This window comes from Hordeum vulgare, chromosome 2H (assembly GCF_904849725.1).
Source record: "Hordeum vulgare subsp. vulgare chromosome 2H, MorexV3_pseudomolecules_assembly, whole genome shotgun sequence".
Lineage (NCBI taxonomy): Eukaryota > Viridiplantae > Streptophyta > Magnoliopsida > Poales > Poaceae > Hordeum > Hordeum vulgare.
Window position 1 is genome coordinate 473785018 of NC_058519.1, and position 16839 is coordinate 473801856.

Sequence of the window (16839 nt, forward strand, 5' to 3'; positions counted from 1 at the left end):
TTCTGGCACAAAGACACAAAGGCAGCTAAATACAAGACGACATTTGGGAGATGATGAAGCTACGTGCCAAAGAAATCAAGGAACGCGTGGAAGAATGTATGCGGGGGCATACAAAAACCTCTCTTCACATGGGTGACGAGGAGCACACGCTCGTCCCCTCTCGGTGCGGGCTCCCCCTCGCCCTCCTTCGGCAATCGAGGGCTCCCTGGGGCCACAAGCCCCTCGCTCTCGAGTTCTAGCAGGCATCCCTTGGAGACGCGGGACGTCATCCAGTCGCCCTGGATCCAGCCCGACGGTTGCGCTCCGGCACTCAACGAGGACACGCACTCGCGACCTTCCCATGTTGCACGGCGAGATGATCGAGGCGGATGGAGGCTGGGGACGGGGAAAAACTCTTGGCCGCGACAACATAGATTGGGGAGAGGAGTGAAATGTCCTGGATGTAGTGGCGTGATCATGTCCTCTCTCTGTCTTGCCCCTTTTATACGCCACCCATGGATTCCCCATCGAGTAATTCACCTGCGAGGAGGGGCTCTGCACGGTCCCTATGACAGCATGCCATTTCCGCTCCCACTTGTGCGCTCCCTCAATTATAAAAACGCGGAAATACCGCCTCACTCACAACCTGAATGGATTCCACATCCATGGTTCAGAATGAAATGAGACGAACATCCAGTGGCTCGTCCTTCTATAGGACTCCAATCACTCGGAATAGACGAGAGGATGACCAGATCACCCTTACCGTAGCGCTACTGGGATCTGTCCTAACTCGCCGTGGGCATTCGGAGCTCCGTGCTCACAATCGTCCGAATCAACAACTTATCTTCCCGAAAGATAAACAATTGCTACCGATTGCAAGCATGCGGACATGCTGGGACACTCCAAATTTTTCAATCATGAATCTGTAGTGGTTTACTGAGAGTCTGGGTGAAGTTGCCCCGAGTTAAGACAACGGCGTATCCGAGACACCGAGGACGGTAAGAAGTGCCTTTCACTCGGCCATTAAAACCCTAACCGATTTGGGGGCTACTCATGGCGTCGTACATTAGGGGTCGGGCCACGGACCTGCATTCCGGGGCCCACCTAAGGCCCCACATGGACATCAATGTCCTGAAAGATACCGATAAAGTTTGGATCTCACTGGGGCAAACAAGTTCTCACTAGGCTGCACAAGGCCACTCAGACCATCTTCGATCAGTCGGACGTGCCCCGACACTCGGACGACGGCAAGGTGTGGACGATGAAGGGACTGCAACGACCACAGACTTAAACTACCACATGAAGTGGAGTGAAGACCAACATTACCAGTAACATTAGAGTTAGAGCTACTGTTACTAGTAACTTCCTTAGTTATTAGCATTAACTCGCCCTTGTAATGGCCCTTGGCCGGTCGTGGCGCACACTATATAAGCCGCACCCGAGCTCGTGGACAAGGGTTGAGCATTCTGTAATCTCACAGTCCCCATAAGAAAACACTAGCCTTCGGGCTGAAGACCTAGTGTCGTTACCACTCCTGAGTGGGGCCCGAACAAGTATATCCGATTGTGTAACCACTGCGCCGTAGCTAGGCTTCGCCCCCTCGTTCGTACCGCCGGTACTTTTATCAGGATCATTCCCACGACACACGGCCTCGCCTAAATATCCCAACGACGACGCGCTCGGTTGCTTCAACCCCAATATCACCTTCCCGTGCACGCCCTCCGCTTTCTCCGCCGGCCTCAACGCCTAATACGCCAACTCACCGATGTACTCAGGTTCTTCTGCGATGGCTCTACGTCGTGGGGACCTGGCCTTCGCACCTGGTTCGACGCCACATTTCAGCAATGTCGACGCTGAGATGGACGACATCATCGCGAATGGCTCGGCTGCCTCCGCTTCGTGCCACGGGTTCTACACGCAAGAGGACACGTTGGACATCGTCGATGACATGAAGGTTGTCGAGCCCGAGGAGGAGGTGGAGGAGGAACAACCAACAGAGCCGGAGCCGGTGACCGAAGGAAGAAAGAAGCAGCGGGCGTCCAACAGCAAGTCGGCCGAGCCTCGGGTCAAGTGGACGCCGAAGGAAGACGAATGCCTCGCCGGCCCCAACGCCAACGGTGCCCACGCCAACGACGAGCACTGTTAATCCGGCCCTAACGGCTACACCTACACCGAGCTCTCCCACCCCTGCAAGCAAGGAGCTTGCTTTTTGATCGCGGACTATTGTCTTTATGTTCGAGCGTCGACATGTGGCATGATGATCGCCGATCTGTGGCATGACGATCGCCAACCTGTGGCATGATCACCGAACCTGCATTGTTTTTTGGTAGTGGGAAAGAGAACTTTGAATTTTATGGGCGTCTCGGACCAAAAACTGGGGGTGCGACTGGAAAGGTGATCCCCCAAGCAGAAAAAATAGTCGCCGCAAACGCCTAAAGCCTTTCGCCAGGTGCGCTGGGGCCGAACAGGAGATGCTCTCGGCCAGCACACTGTTACTTGTCTGCTACCAGCGGTGGCTAGCACGTGTGAGTTACCCTTGACGAAAACACTTCAACGACGCGCCAAGTATGATAACGAAAGTGAACACTTTCGTGATGATAAATGGATTATTATCATGAAACACTTACGCAATAGCATAGGTATAACTATCTTTATTGGGTCACGATATAACTATCTTTATTGGGTCACAAAATCGTCATGGGTGTATGTGCCTTACAGAAAACGTGACTTATTGTGACAAATGTGTATTATCACAGATGTATTTTTTTTGCGGTAGTTTTAGTCCTTCTTCGGCACCCAATCTTGACCCTATCTGAGCATTTCAATAATATAGATTTCCAATACTGAACATAATTGGAAAAGAATTAATGTAAATAAACTCTGAGCGGCAAATCAATATATGCGCGCCTAGCAGGTATGCTCAAAAAAGGTAAATCATGCTGTCACGGTAAAGCTATATTTTACCAGTATTAATTGTCGGTAAACCAGAAATGGCAAGGGAAATAATATCCCCTAAGATACGTTTTTAAACCGAATTAATGAGTACAATTAAACAGTACTGAGGGTTCGATCTATATATATGCTCCATACTAGTACAGCACTCCAGCACACCTACTCAAGCAGACGAACACCAAGATGGATCTTATGTGCCACGAGAAACGCTCTGCTTCTCTTGTCACCCTCCCCGATGACCTAGTTTTCATGGAAATCCTGGTGCGACTGCCCGTCAAATACCTTGTGCGCTGCAAATGCGTCAGCACCTACTGGCGCGCTCGCATAGAGGATGGTGACTTCGTCCGCGAGCACCGCGACCGCTCCAGCGCGAGTCGGCCGTCTTTGCTCATCATCCCCCGCAATGTTGGTGAGGGTGATCGAGAAGAGTTCGACGACGACATCAGCTTCTACATCCTCGGGCCGGGACAGGAGCCAGACACCTTCGAGGACAAGGTGGAGCTGATGTGTGAGAAGGCATGCCCACCCGAATTAGTGGAAGGCATCACAAACTTTATCTACCCCACGCACTGCGATGGCCTAGTCGCCATTGCGACTGGCACGGATCAGGTATTCCTATGCAACCCAGCCACCCAGGAGTTCGTCGCCCTGCCGCTCGGCACCCCGGACGTCGACATCGACAACATGAGGCCTCCATCGGCAGCCATCGGCTTCGACCTGTCGCAAAAGCAGTATGTTATCGCCAGGTACTTTTACCGGCGCCGGTGCTTCGACGAGTCCACTGGCAAGCTTGACTACGACATCGGGCATGAGGTGTTCACGCTCGGGGACAACTCCTGGTCCTGGAAACCCACCGTCGACCCTCCGCACGCTATCGGTCATACGCGACCGGTGTGCACGGGAGATGTCATCTACTGGGGGTGCGACCACATGGAAGACCCCCTTCCGAGCTCGTTGATGCGGTTTAGCCTGCAGTACAAGACGTTCGATTTGGTGCCATGCCCTCCTGGTTTTGCCTACAACTCCGCCATCGAGCATCTGGCAGATCTGAACGGGAAGCTGTGCTACGTCAACCTTACAACCTCGGAGAATACCTTTGACGTGTGGCAGCTGGCGGACGACGGGACACTATGGTTGCCGCGTTGTCGCATCGATCCAGATGACTGCTTGGATAGTGTTGCTTTTGGTTCCGTTGCCTTCTTGCCGCTTTTGACGGCCGGTGGAAGGATGCTGACGATGGTGTCCGACGATGAACAGAGGTTGTACTGGTGCGATGAGAGGAGCGGAGATGTTGAAGAAGTCGTGGACCTCGAAGAGGATATCGATCTCGAGGGATGGGATGACTCAGACTACTGCATTCACCACATCGTCCCTTATAGGGAGAGTCTCATCTCCATCACGAACTGTAGGGTGTAATGCTGCTAGCCCAACTAAGCAAGCGGATGTGAGATATCTTGTGGACTCAATCTTTTTCAATTCATGTTTTGTTCAGGTTTGAGTGATACCAGGTTTTTGCCCCATAGTTTGTGTCCAAATCAGGCACAAATCAGTGGGTTTCCTGATATTGCTCCGAGCTCGCTATTTCTCTTTCCCTGCCTCTTGTTCTTCAGATACCAAAAAGACTTTGTATTTCTGTAACATATAAGAGTAATGGAAAGAGGATAGCCCGGCTCGAATAAAATGAAAATAAAGGCTTTGAGTTTGGGAAACGTTTGGAGCCCGTCGCGCATTTTTTCATCCAAATTTACTGTAACCGGTGTTTAAATTGGCTACAAGCATTTAAATTTGTTATAATTTGTCCGTTAAAAAGACGCATCTACGTTTGGTTGCAACCCGAGTTTGTTGGATTTTTTCGCTACAACCAGTGTTTTGATTTTTACTACAACCGGTGTTAATTTTTACTACAACCGGTATCAATTTTTGCTACAACCGTTCACTAAAAAAGATGCATTCACGTTTGCCGGAGTTGCAACCCGAGTTTACCGGATTGCTTTGCTACAACCCATATTTTGTTTTGCTACCACGCATCACCAGGGTCGTTTTTTTTGCTACGAACCACGTTGATTTTTTTTTGCTACAATCATAATTTTACTGCATCTGTGACTGAAATTTGCTACAACGCTGTTTATTTTTACTTCAATCGATGATTCCGACGCGCCGACGCAGAGCAGTGCCCTTTGAATTTTGGTACGTGTAGCTAGCAATCATACGAGTAGAGTCCAAAGCTCTTATATACATGCATGTGTGAACGCCATAAAAAGGAGTGCTTTGGTACCCCTCCCCCAAACCCAAAAACATTGAAAAGGTTTTTCTTGTTCACTGAATCAAAAGATTAGGAATTATTTGATAATTAATTAATTAGAAACCGTTCCTCGATCGTCTCATCTTTCTTCCTCTCGTTGACTCGCCTCCCCGTCCAGCCGTCTCCCTTGTCAAGATTTTGTTGTTCTCTTTCCGTCCCGAGCATATTCTCTCATGGTCATACCACACCGCCCGCTCCTCATCTGTTCCTTTTTAATACAAGGGTAAGTTGGGATGTAAGCCCTGGCTCAATGGTAAACAACACTATGGTTGATGTCTTCGGCCACGGTTCGACGTCCCACTTTGGAATTTCTCCTATAAAGCAAAGAGAGGGGTGGCTTCTAATTCCCCTCTTGTTCTTGTTATAATCCATCTCCCCCGTAAATCCGTTTTGAAAATTGTAAACTTCTTAAACTGAATGTACCAAAGCACACCCCCCATAAACGGTCATGTATGTCTTCACAATTTATCGACTCATCACAGCAAGAAAATGGATCAACTTTGAGCTATCCATTTGAATTGGCAGACGGATTTTGCGACCCCCTTATTCTGGTATAGTTCTATTAGCTTCATGACTAGATAACATGTGTTACTCTCTCCATCCATCTGAATAATTAAAGTCATCGTTAAAATTGGAGTAACTAGATGAAATTATACCAAATTATAGAAGAAAATATGGCAGTTTCGCCGTGATTAATCACTATAATCCTCCTATGAAACCATTTGTTTTGAATTGGTGGACAAATATTACGGTCGCATTAGTTTGGTATGATTTTATAAGCATAGCCTCCACACACATTACTCCATCCTTCGATCTAGATAAGGCTACGATAGTGAGTAACCCTTAGGAGAACCGAGCATCGTCGCTCGGGTGGCTAGCGGAGCGCATGTGCTCCCAGCCCACCACCGTTCGAGTCTTCGAGTCGGTGTGTGTGATCGGGTGTTTCTTCTATAAAAACTAAACCACCAAGGACTAGACCTGGTAGGTCGGATATTCTTTTTGTTTATAGGGAAAATATAGCCATTTCTCTGGTGAGTAATGACCAGAATCCCGATGTAAAAAGTAAAAGCCCATCTAACGTGTCGGCTGTCCAGAATCAATATGTCATCTTATGATGACTCCCTTCTACTTGGTTTGCGGCTTTCTGTGTACACGTCTGCTCAATATATCACTCTGGTGCGTACATAGAACAGGGGCCATCTATCCAACTATAAACTACAACAAAAATAAGGGTTATATATTAATTGCAGAGCCAGTACTTCCTTTTTTCCTAATATATGACATTTTAGCAGTTTAATTTAAGCTGCTAAAACGCTATATATTATAGTACGGAGAGAGTAGTAGTTAGATTACGTGGACAAATTGTTTTGACAATACAATTACGTTAAAATAAGTTAGCTAACATAATATAGCTTAATAGGATACAGACGATCAAACCCAGCTGACGATAGAACAGTTGGACTGGAAAAAGTTTGCACCATGCATGTAAACGTTAGAACTTTTCTGTTTCTTTTTCTTTTATTTTGTTGAGGTCAACTGGTCTAACTCTCGCGCCACCCTACTCCACTCGTTCAACCCTGCCATCCCATGAACATTAAGGCATAGCACTCAACCGGCCATTACTCTTTTTTTGATTTGTTTTTCTTGCGGGTGAACCGGCCATTACTCTTAAACCTATAGGCGTGCTCGTTATTTCATGTAACTAGAGAAATGGATTAGAACTAAACGAACGGGTTCATTTTTTTAGCATTAAAATATTCATCAAAAAAGAGCAAGATAATTTACATAACAATGAAGAACAAAGTCTGGGACGACGTCTCAAGTTTCAGACTTGCTAGGCTAAGCCATCCTAAGGGAGTATTCTACTATGATTGGAACATCAACTCCCATATATGTATTTGGGTCAGATATAGCCGACTGTCCCACTCCATAATAAGCTTAATTAGTGCATCCCAGATTCGCCGCAATGATCAGACCACACCTGATAGCTGTCAATTCCGCGCTGAGATTGCACTAGACACATACGGGTGTTGCACAAGTTGTTGAAACCAGGAAATTGCCTTGGTCATCGCAAGCAACAGCCCCGCAGGCTCTTGAAAAATTGTCTGCATGGAATCACGCATCGACGTTAACTTTTACCTCTTACTTCATTGGCTTTTTTTTTTTTTTGGAAAGATCCAGCAATTGCTGGCCTTGCATGTGTTCAGTCTAACCCTAGACATCTCTAGACAACGGTGGAAGAACAAGGAGTTTTTCCGGGGACGAACGACCAGTTGCGCACACAACATTTTTTCTTTTTAGAACACCAACTTGGCATGGACCAACTGTTCAAATTCATCCCTGCGAATACATGTTCATGTTCGCGTCGTGGTAGTGGCCAGCGAGCACGACGCGCACGGCGCTGCTAACGGCCAGCTCCACTATCAGCGCGAACACACACATGCAGCTGCTACAAGTACACATACTACACATACGCACATACCTACACATGACCATGACCCAGCATGTGAACCCGACCTGACACACCGACGTCGGCCGCACCGTCATGGATCCGACCTGACGCGCTGATGCCGATCCTACCGTGTTTTGGATTATTTTCAACAATCATCCCCTAAACCATAATCTCGCCACGCGACCTGCCCACAGTAGCCCTGGCTCGTCGTTGTTGTCTTGACCGCCAGATGCCACCGCACGCCTACACGCCCGCTACGGCGTGTCGTCTGCTCGCATAAGCCGTGTCACAGTTGCCGCGTCGTTCGACGTCGAAGCCGTGGGCCACCACCGCATCCGGACTTGCTGCGAGTCGTTGTCGTCACACAGTCGCAGCGTTCCGCAGCCGCATTGTTGAGGTCTTCATGTCCGTCGCGCTCGTCGCGGACTCATCGCGCGCCGCCTTCGTGTTCGTGTCGTCATGACAGTCGCAACATTGCACACCTCCATAGGCCGAGCCCAGAGTTCGCGCAACCACCAGCGAACGCCGCCTTCGTCAGCACGCCTCCGGCACGGTAAACACCGCCCAAGACAACCAAGCTGATGACAGCAAATGTTGAGTCTAACCCTAGGCTGCTCTAGGTACAGTGGAAGAAGAAACAGGGACGCTGTAGTTTTTCCGACGACGAAGCGTCTGGCTGCACACACAGTCTTTTGCCTTTTCAGAGCACCAACTTGAAACAGACCAACTGCTCAAACTCATCCCAGCGAATACATCTTCACGACCGCGGCTTTGTAGTCCTACAGCTATTCTGAGAGCACCAACTTGACACGTTTCAATACAAATCAACCCGTGGTTGGATGGTTAGGAAGACTGTGGTATCCCCTGTCCACCAAAGTTCAAGTTTCAAACTTGACGTTGTTGCTTGCATTTTTCTTGATTTATTTCAGGTCTTCCGGCGATGTGCTTTCGGTGGGAGGATACATTATCGTCGACAACAAAGGCGTAAGTGGCGATTTTGTCAATATCAAGATGATGTGCCGGCTTAGTCTTCCAAAAGTGTTTATGGGGATAGGGTGTACGTGCGTGCGTTTATAGAGGTGAGTGTACGCTCGTCTATATGAGCGACTTTGATTATACTCTGTTCAAAAAAAAACTTGACACGGACCAACTGCTCAAACTCGTTCCAATGTCCGCGGCTTTATAGTTCTACAGCTATGCAGCGCCCACGTCTCCTGCGCACACACGCACGTAGCGAAGCTAGCGATCCGCCCGGCCAGCGCGCATGACGCGCATAGGGCTGCTATAACGCCAGCTCCACTACCACGACAAACACACACATGCAACTACTACAATTACACACGCTACACATACACACATACGTACACATGACCGTGACCTAGCTCATGAATCCGACCTGACGTACCGACATCGATCGTACCATCATGGACCCGACCTGACGCACTGACACTGGTCGCATCGTGCTTCATAAAGGTCTATTTTCAACAGCATGATCATCAGCAGAAAGCAACGGAAGTACAAAAATGGTGTGGATTCTAGGATCAATAAGGAAAATGAAGTCAAAAAGAAAACTGCTAGAGGGCCAACCAGAGTCTGATCCACCCCTCCCTATGCATGCTCTGTCTCTCACGGTAGATCCCTGAAGGGGCTCTCAATGCACTTAAATCCTGATAGCGTTCATAGCTCGATGGAGTCCTGGATCCGTTGCATGATCGCGGCAGTCGACAGGGTTTTCTTCCCGAAGGAGCACTCGTTTCTCTCTTGTCAAATCACCCAGCAAGTGAGGAGAAACAATGTCTTTGCCCCCTTCCTCCCGTTGGCATGTGTGTGCTCATAGATGCGGCGGACAATCAATAGAGCCGGTGCTTGGTGCCACTCCTCCCTGGGTGAGAACGATGAGGGTCCCTCCAGCAGCCTATCGCTGCCCACACCTCATGTGATTGTGGACACTCCCAGAAGAGGTGATGGGCAGATTCGAGGATCCATAGACAGTAGACACGGCTGGCAGAAATATTCATTGAGTCATCCTCTTCGCTCCAACCGATCGTTACACCATAGCCTGTTGTGAAAGAGAAGCCATGCGAGCGTCTTTATCATTCCTGGCACCCAGACCTCCAGATGTCTTGGTCAAAAGTGGAAGCCTCTCGTCCCATGAACAGCATCAGGTAGGTGGATTTGGCGGAGTAGGAGCTGGAGCTCTTCCAGGTCCACCTGATCGTTGTAAGGCGTAATAAGCCGCGGCGGCGCGCTGCACATATCCGGTGCGTGTATGGGCGCGCACCAGATGTGTGTGGTGCGTCGGGACCGTGGGATAGTCGTGCGTGCGTGCGTGACCTGGGTGACACAGTAGCCAGGCGAGCGGGGGGACGCGGTGATCACGCGGGGTTCGTTGAGGGCTCGGCGCAGAGAGCGCGCGGGAGCGCGGCTTGCGCGCGGGCCGAGCGGGCCGAACCGAGTGGCGTGGTGGGCAAGCGGCGAGCGAGTCGTGGGGTGGTGTCACCCGAGTATAAGGAGCACCGTGGTGATCGTTGTAACGGTGCGGTGTGTGTGTTTGAGTTTGTGCTCAATAGATAGGCGTTCGAGCGCAGGAAAAGAACCACCTCGCCGAGTCTCTGATCGTCTTCCTCCTCGCCTCTTTCTTGTTTGGTTCGAGCCACTGCACCAGGGGAGAGAGAGCTGACAGCAAGAGGGGCTGGAAGGAACACGCGCGGGCGCACCAGGAAGGTGTTCGATCATCGGGGGAGCTCGGCTGCTGCGTTCCCCGTGCTCGATTCTTGTCTCAGGTGATCGTCGGAGGGACGGGGTTTCATTTTTAATCTAACATTTGGTATCAGAGCCACGTGTGACCGGGGAGCTCGCCGACCATGGCGTTGGTCCCGTACTCCGGCGGGTCGGGGACGACGATGTCGACGTCGGTCCCTATGCTTACGGGGGAGAACTACACCACCTGGGCTATCAAGGTGGAGGTTGATCTCGACGCTGCCGGGCTCTGGGAGGCGGTTGTGCCACCGGAGGAAGCGGCGTCGGCGGTGGTCGCGAAGAAAGACAAGCCGGCGCGCGCTTACCTGCTGCGGGCGCTCTCCGACGATCTGCTGCTGCAGGTGGCTGCAAAGAAGACCGCGCCGGAGATCTGGAGCAGCCTCAAGTCGAGATTCGTCGGAGCTGATCGCGTGCGGGCGGCGCGGCTGGCTATGCTCCGAGGAGATTTCGAGCGGGTGCGCATGGACGCCGACGATTCGCTGAACGCGTTCGCAGGGAAGATAGGCGGGATGGCGGCGCGCTAAGCGGGGCTTGGATCCACCCTAGATGACGCCGCGATGGTCAAGAAGCTTCTCGACGCCGTGCCGGACCGCCTGTACACGGCGGTGGCAGGGATCGAATAGTTATGTGACGTGTCGACGATGCTCTTCGAGGACGCGCTGAGGCGGCTTAAGGCATTCGACAAGAGGCTGCGGCGTCGTGGTCAGGACGGCGGCGACCGTGGCGGCGACCAGTTAATGCTGACCATGTCACAGTGGCGTGCACGGGAGCTCCGACGAGGTGGTGTGCGGGATGACGACGACGACGGCAGGAGCGAGACGTCGGGTCCTCGAGGGAATCACCGCGGGCGTTGATATCACTGCACCGAACGCGGCTACTTCAAAAGGGAGTGCCCGAGGCGGGAGAAAGCAGCAGCGCAGGAGCAAGCTCTGCTGGGGGAGATTGGCGACGACGAGCCCGGGCTCCTCTGAGCCGCGTCTTAGGGGGAGAATGTAAGGCATAGTAAGCCGCGACGGCGCCCTGCACATGTCCGGTGCGTGTATGGGCATGCACCAGATGTGTGTGGTGCGTCGGGACCGTGGGGTAGGCGTGCGTGCGTGCGTGACCTGGGTGACACGGTAGCCAGCCGAGCGGGGGGATGCGGTGATCACGTGGGGTTCGTTGAGGGCTCGACGCAGAGAGCGCGCGCGTCGTGCGCGCGCGCCGAGCGGGCCGAACTGTGTGGCGTGGTGGGCAAGCTGCGAGCGAGTCGTGGGGTGGTGTCACCCGAGTATAAGGAGCACCGTGGTGATCGTTGTAACGGTGCGGTGTGTGTGTTTGAGTTTGTGCTCAATAGACAGGCGTTCGAGCGCAGGAAAAGAACCACCTCGCCGAGTCTCTGATCGTCTTCCTCCTCGCCTCTTTCTTGTTTGGTTCGAGCCACTGCACCAGGGGAGAGAGAGCTGGCAGCAAGAGGGGTTGGAAGGAACACGCACGGGCACACCAGGAAGGTGTTCGATCACCGGGGGAGCTCGGCTGCTGCGTTCCCCGTGCTCGATTCTTGTCTCACGTGATCGCCGGAGGGACGGGGTTCCATTTTTGGTCTAACAATCATGTCTGGCGCGCCATCCTCTTTAAATATCCCCGCCTCTCCCATGGCCCTATGCATGTGTAGAAAGTGATGTAGCAATCCATCGGCACCGCCATGGGCGATGTCTCTGATCCATGTATTCTTGTTAATGCCCTTTGCACCGTCCGGTTCTTCCTCCTAGAATGCTTGAAGACGGAGGGGTCATTGGTTCCTTCCACTAATGGCTGATCATTCGTACCGATTCGTTTGGTATGTAAGCTTGTACTACATCTATACCTAAATAATTGTAGTTGAAGAGAAATAGTTTAGTTTTCTTCAACTACAATTATTTAGGTATAGTGGGAGTACGAGATTAGTGCCTAGTACCCGTATAGATATTGTTGTTTGTTCCAGCGTCTCGCGTGTATAAAATTCTCCGAGAACAGAAACTCACTGAAAGTCTTCATGTGTATGCAACAATCATGACATGTATGAACCAAACAAAGAAAATAAACATTACATGCTACCATCCATGTTGAAGGGATCACCTCGCATCGCTCCTCGGGGTGTGAAAACAGGATCGCCCGTCGTCGCCCAGCCCAACTCAGTTTGACTCGGGCGCAACCAACTCTCGTCGCACCAACGCCGCTCCTTGGCCCGTCTTGCCGCGCAACCGTTGGAGGATGCTGTCAGGCGAAGCCCGCGCGGGCGAGGGCTGCGGTGTGGCGCCCTCCCATGGCGGCTTCTATCCTGTAGGGCAGCAGGTTGGGTGGTGGGTCGGCGCGCGCTGTGGCTCAGGGTCCCGGCAATCGGCGACAGACCCCGCGTCCTCACATGGGCGTGGCGGTGCTACCGGCCTTGTGGCCGTTTGCCGCTGCGTCATGGAAGGTTGACGCGTGTGGCATTGCACATATCCGGTCGGGGTCCAGGGGAGCCCCACGGTGGTTGGCCTCTCATATTCTTCGTGCTCCATAACTTCGAACCGCTTCATGTCGGTCTTCTCGATCTGGAAACCAACGGGTTCCGGTCTTCCTCTCGGAGATCTTAATTAGTTCTTGGATCTTGATGTCGCTGGATATCTAGATCGAAATTGATTCAGTTGGGCGTGCCCTCACCTTCGGCCTGAAAGGCTTCATGAGGGCCGGGCACGAAGCTTCACTGTCTTGCTGGTGCCATAGGACATGCCTAAGTATAGATTTCCACGGCGTTGATAGTGGTGAAGAAAGTCATGGTGGCTGTGATCGGAGACATATAATGGCATGGATGGGTTTTAGTTGCGTTGACGACTGACGCCACAAGTCTTTTCCTGTGTGTCAGGTGTTGAGGACTTGTAGCGATTGCATTGGCAGGAGGGGGCGGCAACACAGCTGGACAACATTTGTAGGTGTGCTTCTCGAGTACCGAGTCGTGATCTCCAAGGGAAAGCCCAAGGTTTGGTGTTCATTGGTTGTACCTCGCAATGGTCTTGCGAAGACATTGTTTTTGGAATCTCAGACTTTCTAGAGGGTGAAAACTCAAGATCGTTGATCGAACGACGACAATGCTTGTGCATCATTTCCTTTTTGAAGGCGCCATTTTTGGAGAACCTCTTTTGTAACCTGGGTGTTCTCTTTGGTGGGGCTTAGAGTGTTTATCTTGCGAGTGTTTCATCACTACGGCGGGATCTTTGTTTTTATTTTTTTCTCTTCTTTATTTTTGTTCTTAGCTATGTGTTGCCTTGATGTCTTTCGATATCTTGTTGGTGCAGAGACAAGTTGTAATTGGTATCTCCGCGATATTAATATATTCTTTTTATCGAAAAAATCCATGTTGAGGGGATCCTTGGGGAGGGTGAAAATGCCCTCGACATCGATGATGCTCTCCCTGTTAAGGTAGGTGGCAAAGCGCACCATTAGTGTGTTGACGCCGGTACGCACTACACAGTGCTTATGCTCTGGTGCAGCATGACGAAGGCCATCTTCTTGATGACTAGGTGCAACGTTTGTGCGGAACCATGGATGACCACGGAGCAACCTGTGGCGTCGTCGAGGTCGACAATGTCGGATTAGGACTTGCCCAAGATGACCTTGGACTGGATATCCTCGACGGGGACATCGTCGTAGTTGTTCGGGTCAATTTCCTCCAATAAAGAATGGCCTAGAGTAGATAAAGAAAATGACATTGAAGGCATACAGTTGCAGTTCTCCACCCCCTTCCGTACAACATTATGACGCCATCGATTTGATTGTATGCTAATCATACACGCAAATGCATACTACCAAGCTCAAGGACTCACGGGAAGATATCACAACACAACTCTAGACACAAATAAAAACATACAAGCTTCATATTACAAGCGAGGGGCCTCGAGGGCTAGAATACAGAAGCTCGAGAAACACATGAGTCAGCGGAAGAACCAAATATCGGAGTACAGACATAAAACAAGGAGATGCCTTAGAGAAGTCTAACACAAAAGATGCATCAATCGAACGAGGTGAGGCCTCCTGCTTGGGAACCTCCTAAACTACTCTTGGTCGTGAGCAGCCTCCACATAGTAGTAGGCACCGTCGGGGTAGTTGGCGTCATCGGCGGGATACACCATTTCCTCGGCTCCAGTATCAAAAGTACTTGCGAGACTGATATCAGAACTATACTAAGTTATGCACCAGTATCAAAGGAAGGGGGGTCATATGTGGACTGACTGCAGCAATGCGGGAATAGAAAGAGGAGACTAGTCCTATCGAAGGCTAGCATCTTTAGTGTCTTGCATCAATAGACAAGAGTAGAGGAAGCAGCACAATTAAATAGTCATATTGTTGCAGCAATTTTAATTAAGGTCAGGCCAAGATATTGTTCCTCGACTCCGTGCGAGAAAGCAATCCTGAAGCAAAAAAATTCCAGTTAAGTAACAATTGAAGTTGTATAAGATCGGGCACAACTCCAAGTCGTCTTGTAACCGTTGATACGACTATCCGAATAGTTAATTTTCATCCTTGAGGGGTGCACCACAGTACCCAACACGCTTGATAAACTCTGGTCGGGCACACTTCCCTGGGTCATGCCCGGCCTCGGAACATGAACATGTCGCAACCCTACCTAGGATCAACACACAGGCCAGCCCGCCAGTCTAAATCCTAAGCTCGCAGGGGTCATGTGCCCATCACCCTTTGCGCTGCTGCATGATGCAAGGGTGACCGAGGTCAGTCCTGGCACCTCTTATACAAGAACGATGCTTATCCGGACCACTCGGGCGCGCGCCGCTTCATTGCTGACGTCTGGAGAGCTTCGGCTGATACCACGACGTCGAGTACCCATAACATCTCCCACTTGAAGGTTAGTGAGAAAAGGTCTTCCAACCAACTCAGATCAAATACCCAAATCCCTTTAGCATTTTAATTAACACCGCGACGACTATAACACCCTGATTTTTCAAACTTTTTCTTTTCAAAATATTTTGAACTTCCAGGGGCAAGTTGATGGGTTTTTCAAACCACTTCAACCAAGAGGGATCCTCAACCCTTGATTTATTGCCACCAACCACTCCAAAACCTTTTTATCTTGCCAAAATGTTTCTGGGATTTATTTGCAATATTTTATTTGCCTAAACAATTTCTTTTCCTATTTTTGGGAATTATGGCAACCCTATGGGTTGTAAAGCAACCCATAGCTTGGATGAGCTTTAAGCCCCAAAAAATTTACTGCATCTTCTCATTGCCATATGATTTCAGAATATGCAAAAATATTCCTTTGCCCAATGGATAATTATGGCCAGAATAATTATTTATTATCTGACCAGAATTACCCCTTTGTGAAGAAACCCTATGATTCCTGCTTTGAAAAATTCCCAATAAATTCATGTAGTTACTAGGGATCATATATAGTTCCAACATGTAAAAACATCCCATGGTTCAATACAAATTTTGAGCAAAACAACTCTGCTAAGTTTCTGTTAACAGTGAACCCTTGTGAAGGTGCTAGCGAGGAGTGCACAATCGAGCTGAAATTTTTTGAGCACGTGTGCATTGCCAAATGACACTTTCCTACCAAACCTCACTTGTAGGAAAGCTTTCAAATGAGTGCTATGAGCTCATTTGTATTCTGGACCAGAAAGGTGCTTTACAAAGGAACTATATCCATTTGATCTCCAAACCTTGCCAAATTTTGCCAGTTTGGAGTCTTTCCTATATTGAATCATCCAGACATCACCTCTTGATCTAATCCTTATCCAATTGAGCTCGAGAACCTCCCAAACTTTGCTGTCAGAAGCTGGTTTTGATGTTCCAAGTCGATGGTGATGTTGAGTGATCAAGCCAGCAATGGTGAGTGACAAATCGAGGGTCTGTCGACGCTAGGGATAAGGTGTCCAGGCTGGTGTGGCACCAGGACATCCACAACCATGGTGACAGCCGAGCCGTCCCAAGCGGTCACACTCTGTCCCCTCCTTGTCCTGAGTGTCGGTGAACCCCCTGGCAGACGCATGGTACCCCTGGAAGGTGCTGGGCCGCCGGAGAGCGCCGCCGCCGCTCCCAGCCAAGCTCCGGCACAGGGCCGAATTGTCGCCTACGGCCACTGTGCCCGTCTGCAAGCCATTTATGTCTAGGACCCATCCCATCGCATCTCTGCCCTCCTTCGTCACCTCCATGCACTCCGTGACGACCAGTTGAGCGCTCCGGTGATCGTGCCCGAGCTTATCTTCGCCGCTTCGGGAGAGATCGACCGAGCACGTCGTTGGCATACTTAAGGAGGAGCCCGACCCCTCCGAGCTCTCCATCCCCTTCCTGCTCATCTAGATCGAGCCGCCGAAGACTGAGCCAAGGCCCGGAGGCCCTCTGGCCTCGGAGCATCACCGGAGTTCTGCCGCCGCCC

General features: G+C 50.6%; 1 protein-coding gene across 1 annotated transcript; it reads left to right on the plus strand.

Moving 5' to 3' along the window:
• The first annotated feature begins 3114 nt into the window (after nt 1-3114).
• LOC123428320 (F-box protein At1g47810-like) lies at nt 3115-4516 on the plus strand. Its single transcript, XM_045112518.1, has one exon. The coding sequence runs from the start codon at nt 3115-3117 to the stop codon at nt 4345-4347; it is 1233 nt and encodes a 410-aa protein (XP_044968453.1). The 3' UTR covers nt 4348-4516.
• Nucleotides 4517-16839: the final 12323 nt, after the last annotated feature.

Coding starts and splice junctions, on each gene's coding strand:
- LOC123428320 (XM_045112518.1), top strand. CDS start 3,115: ATGGATCTTATGTGCCACGAGAAACGCTCTGCTTCTCTTGTCACCCTC.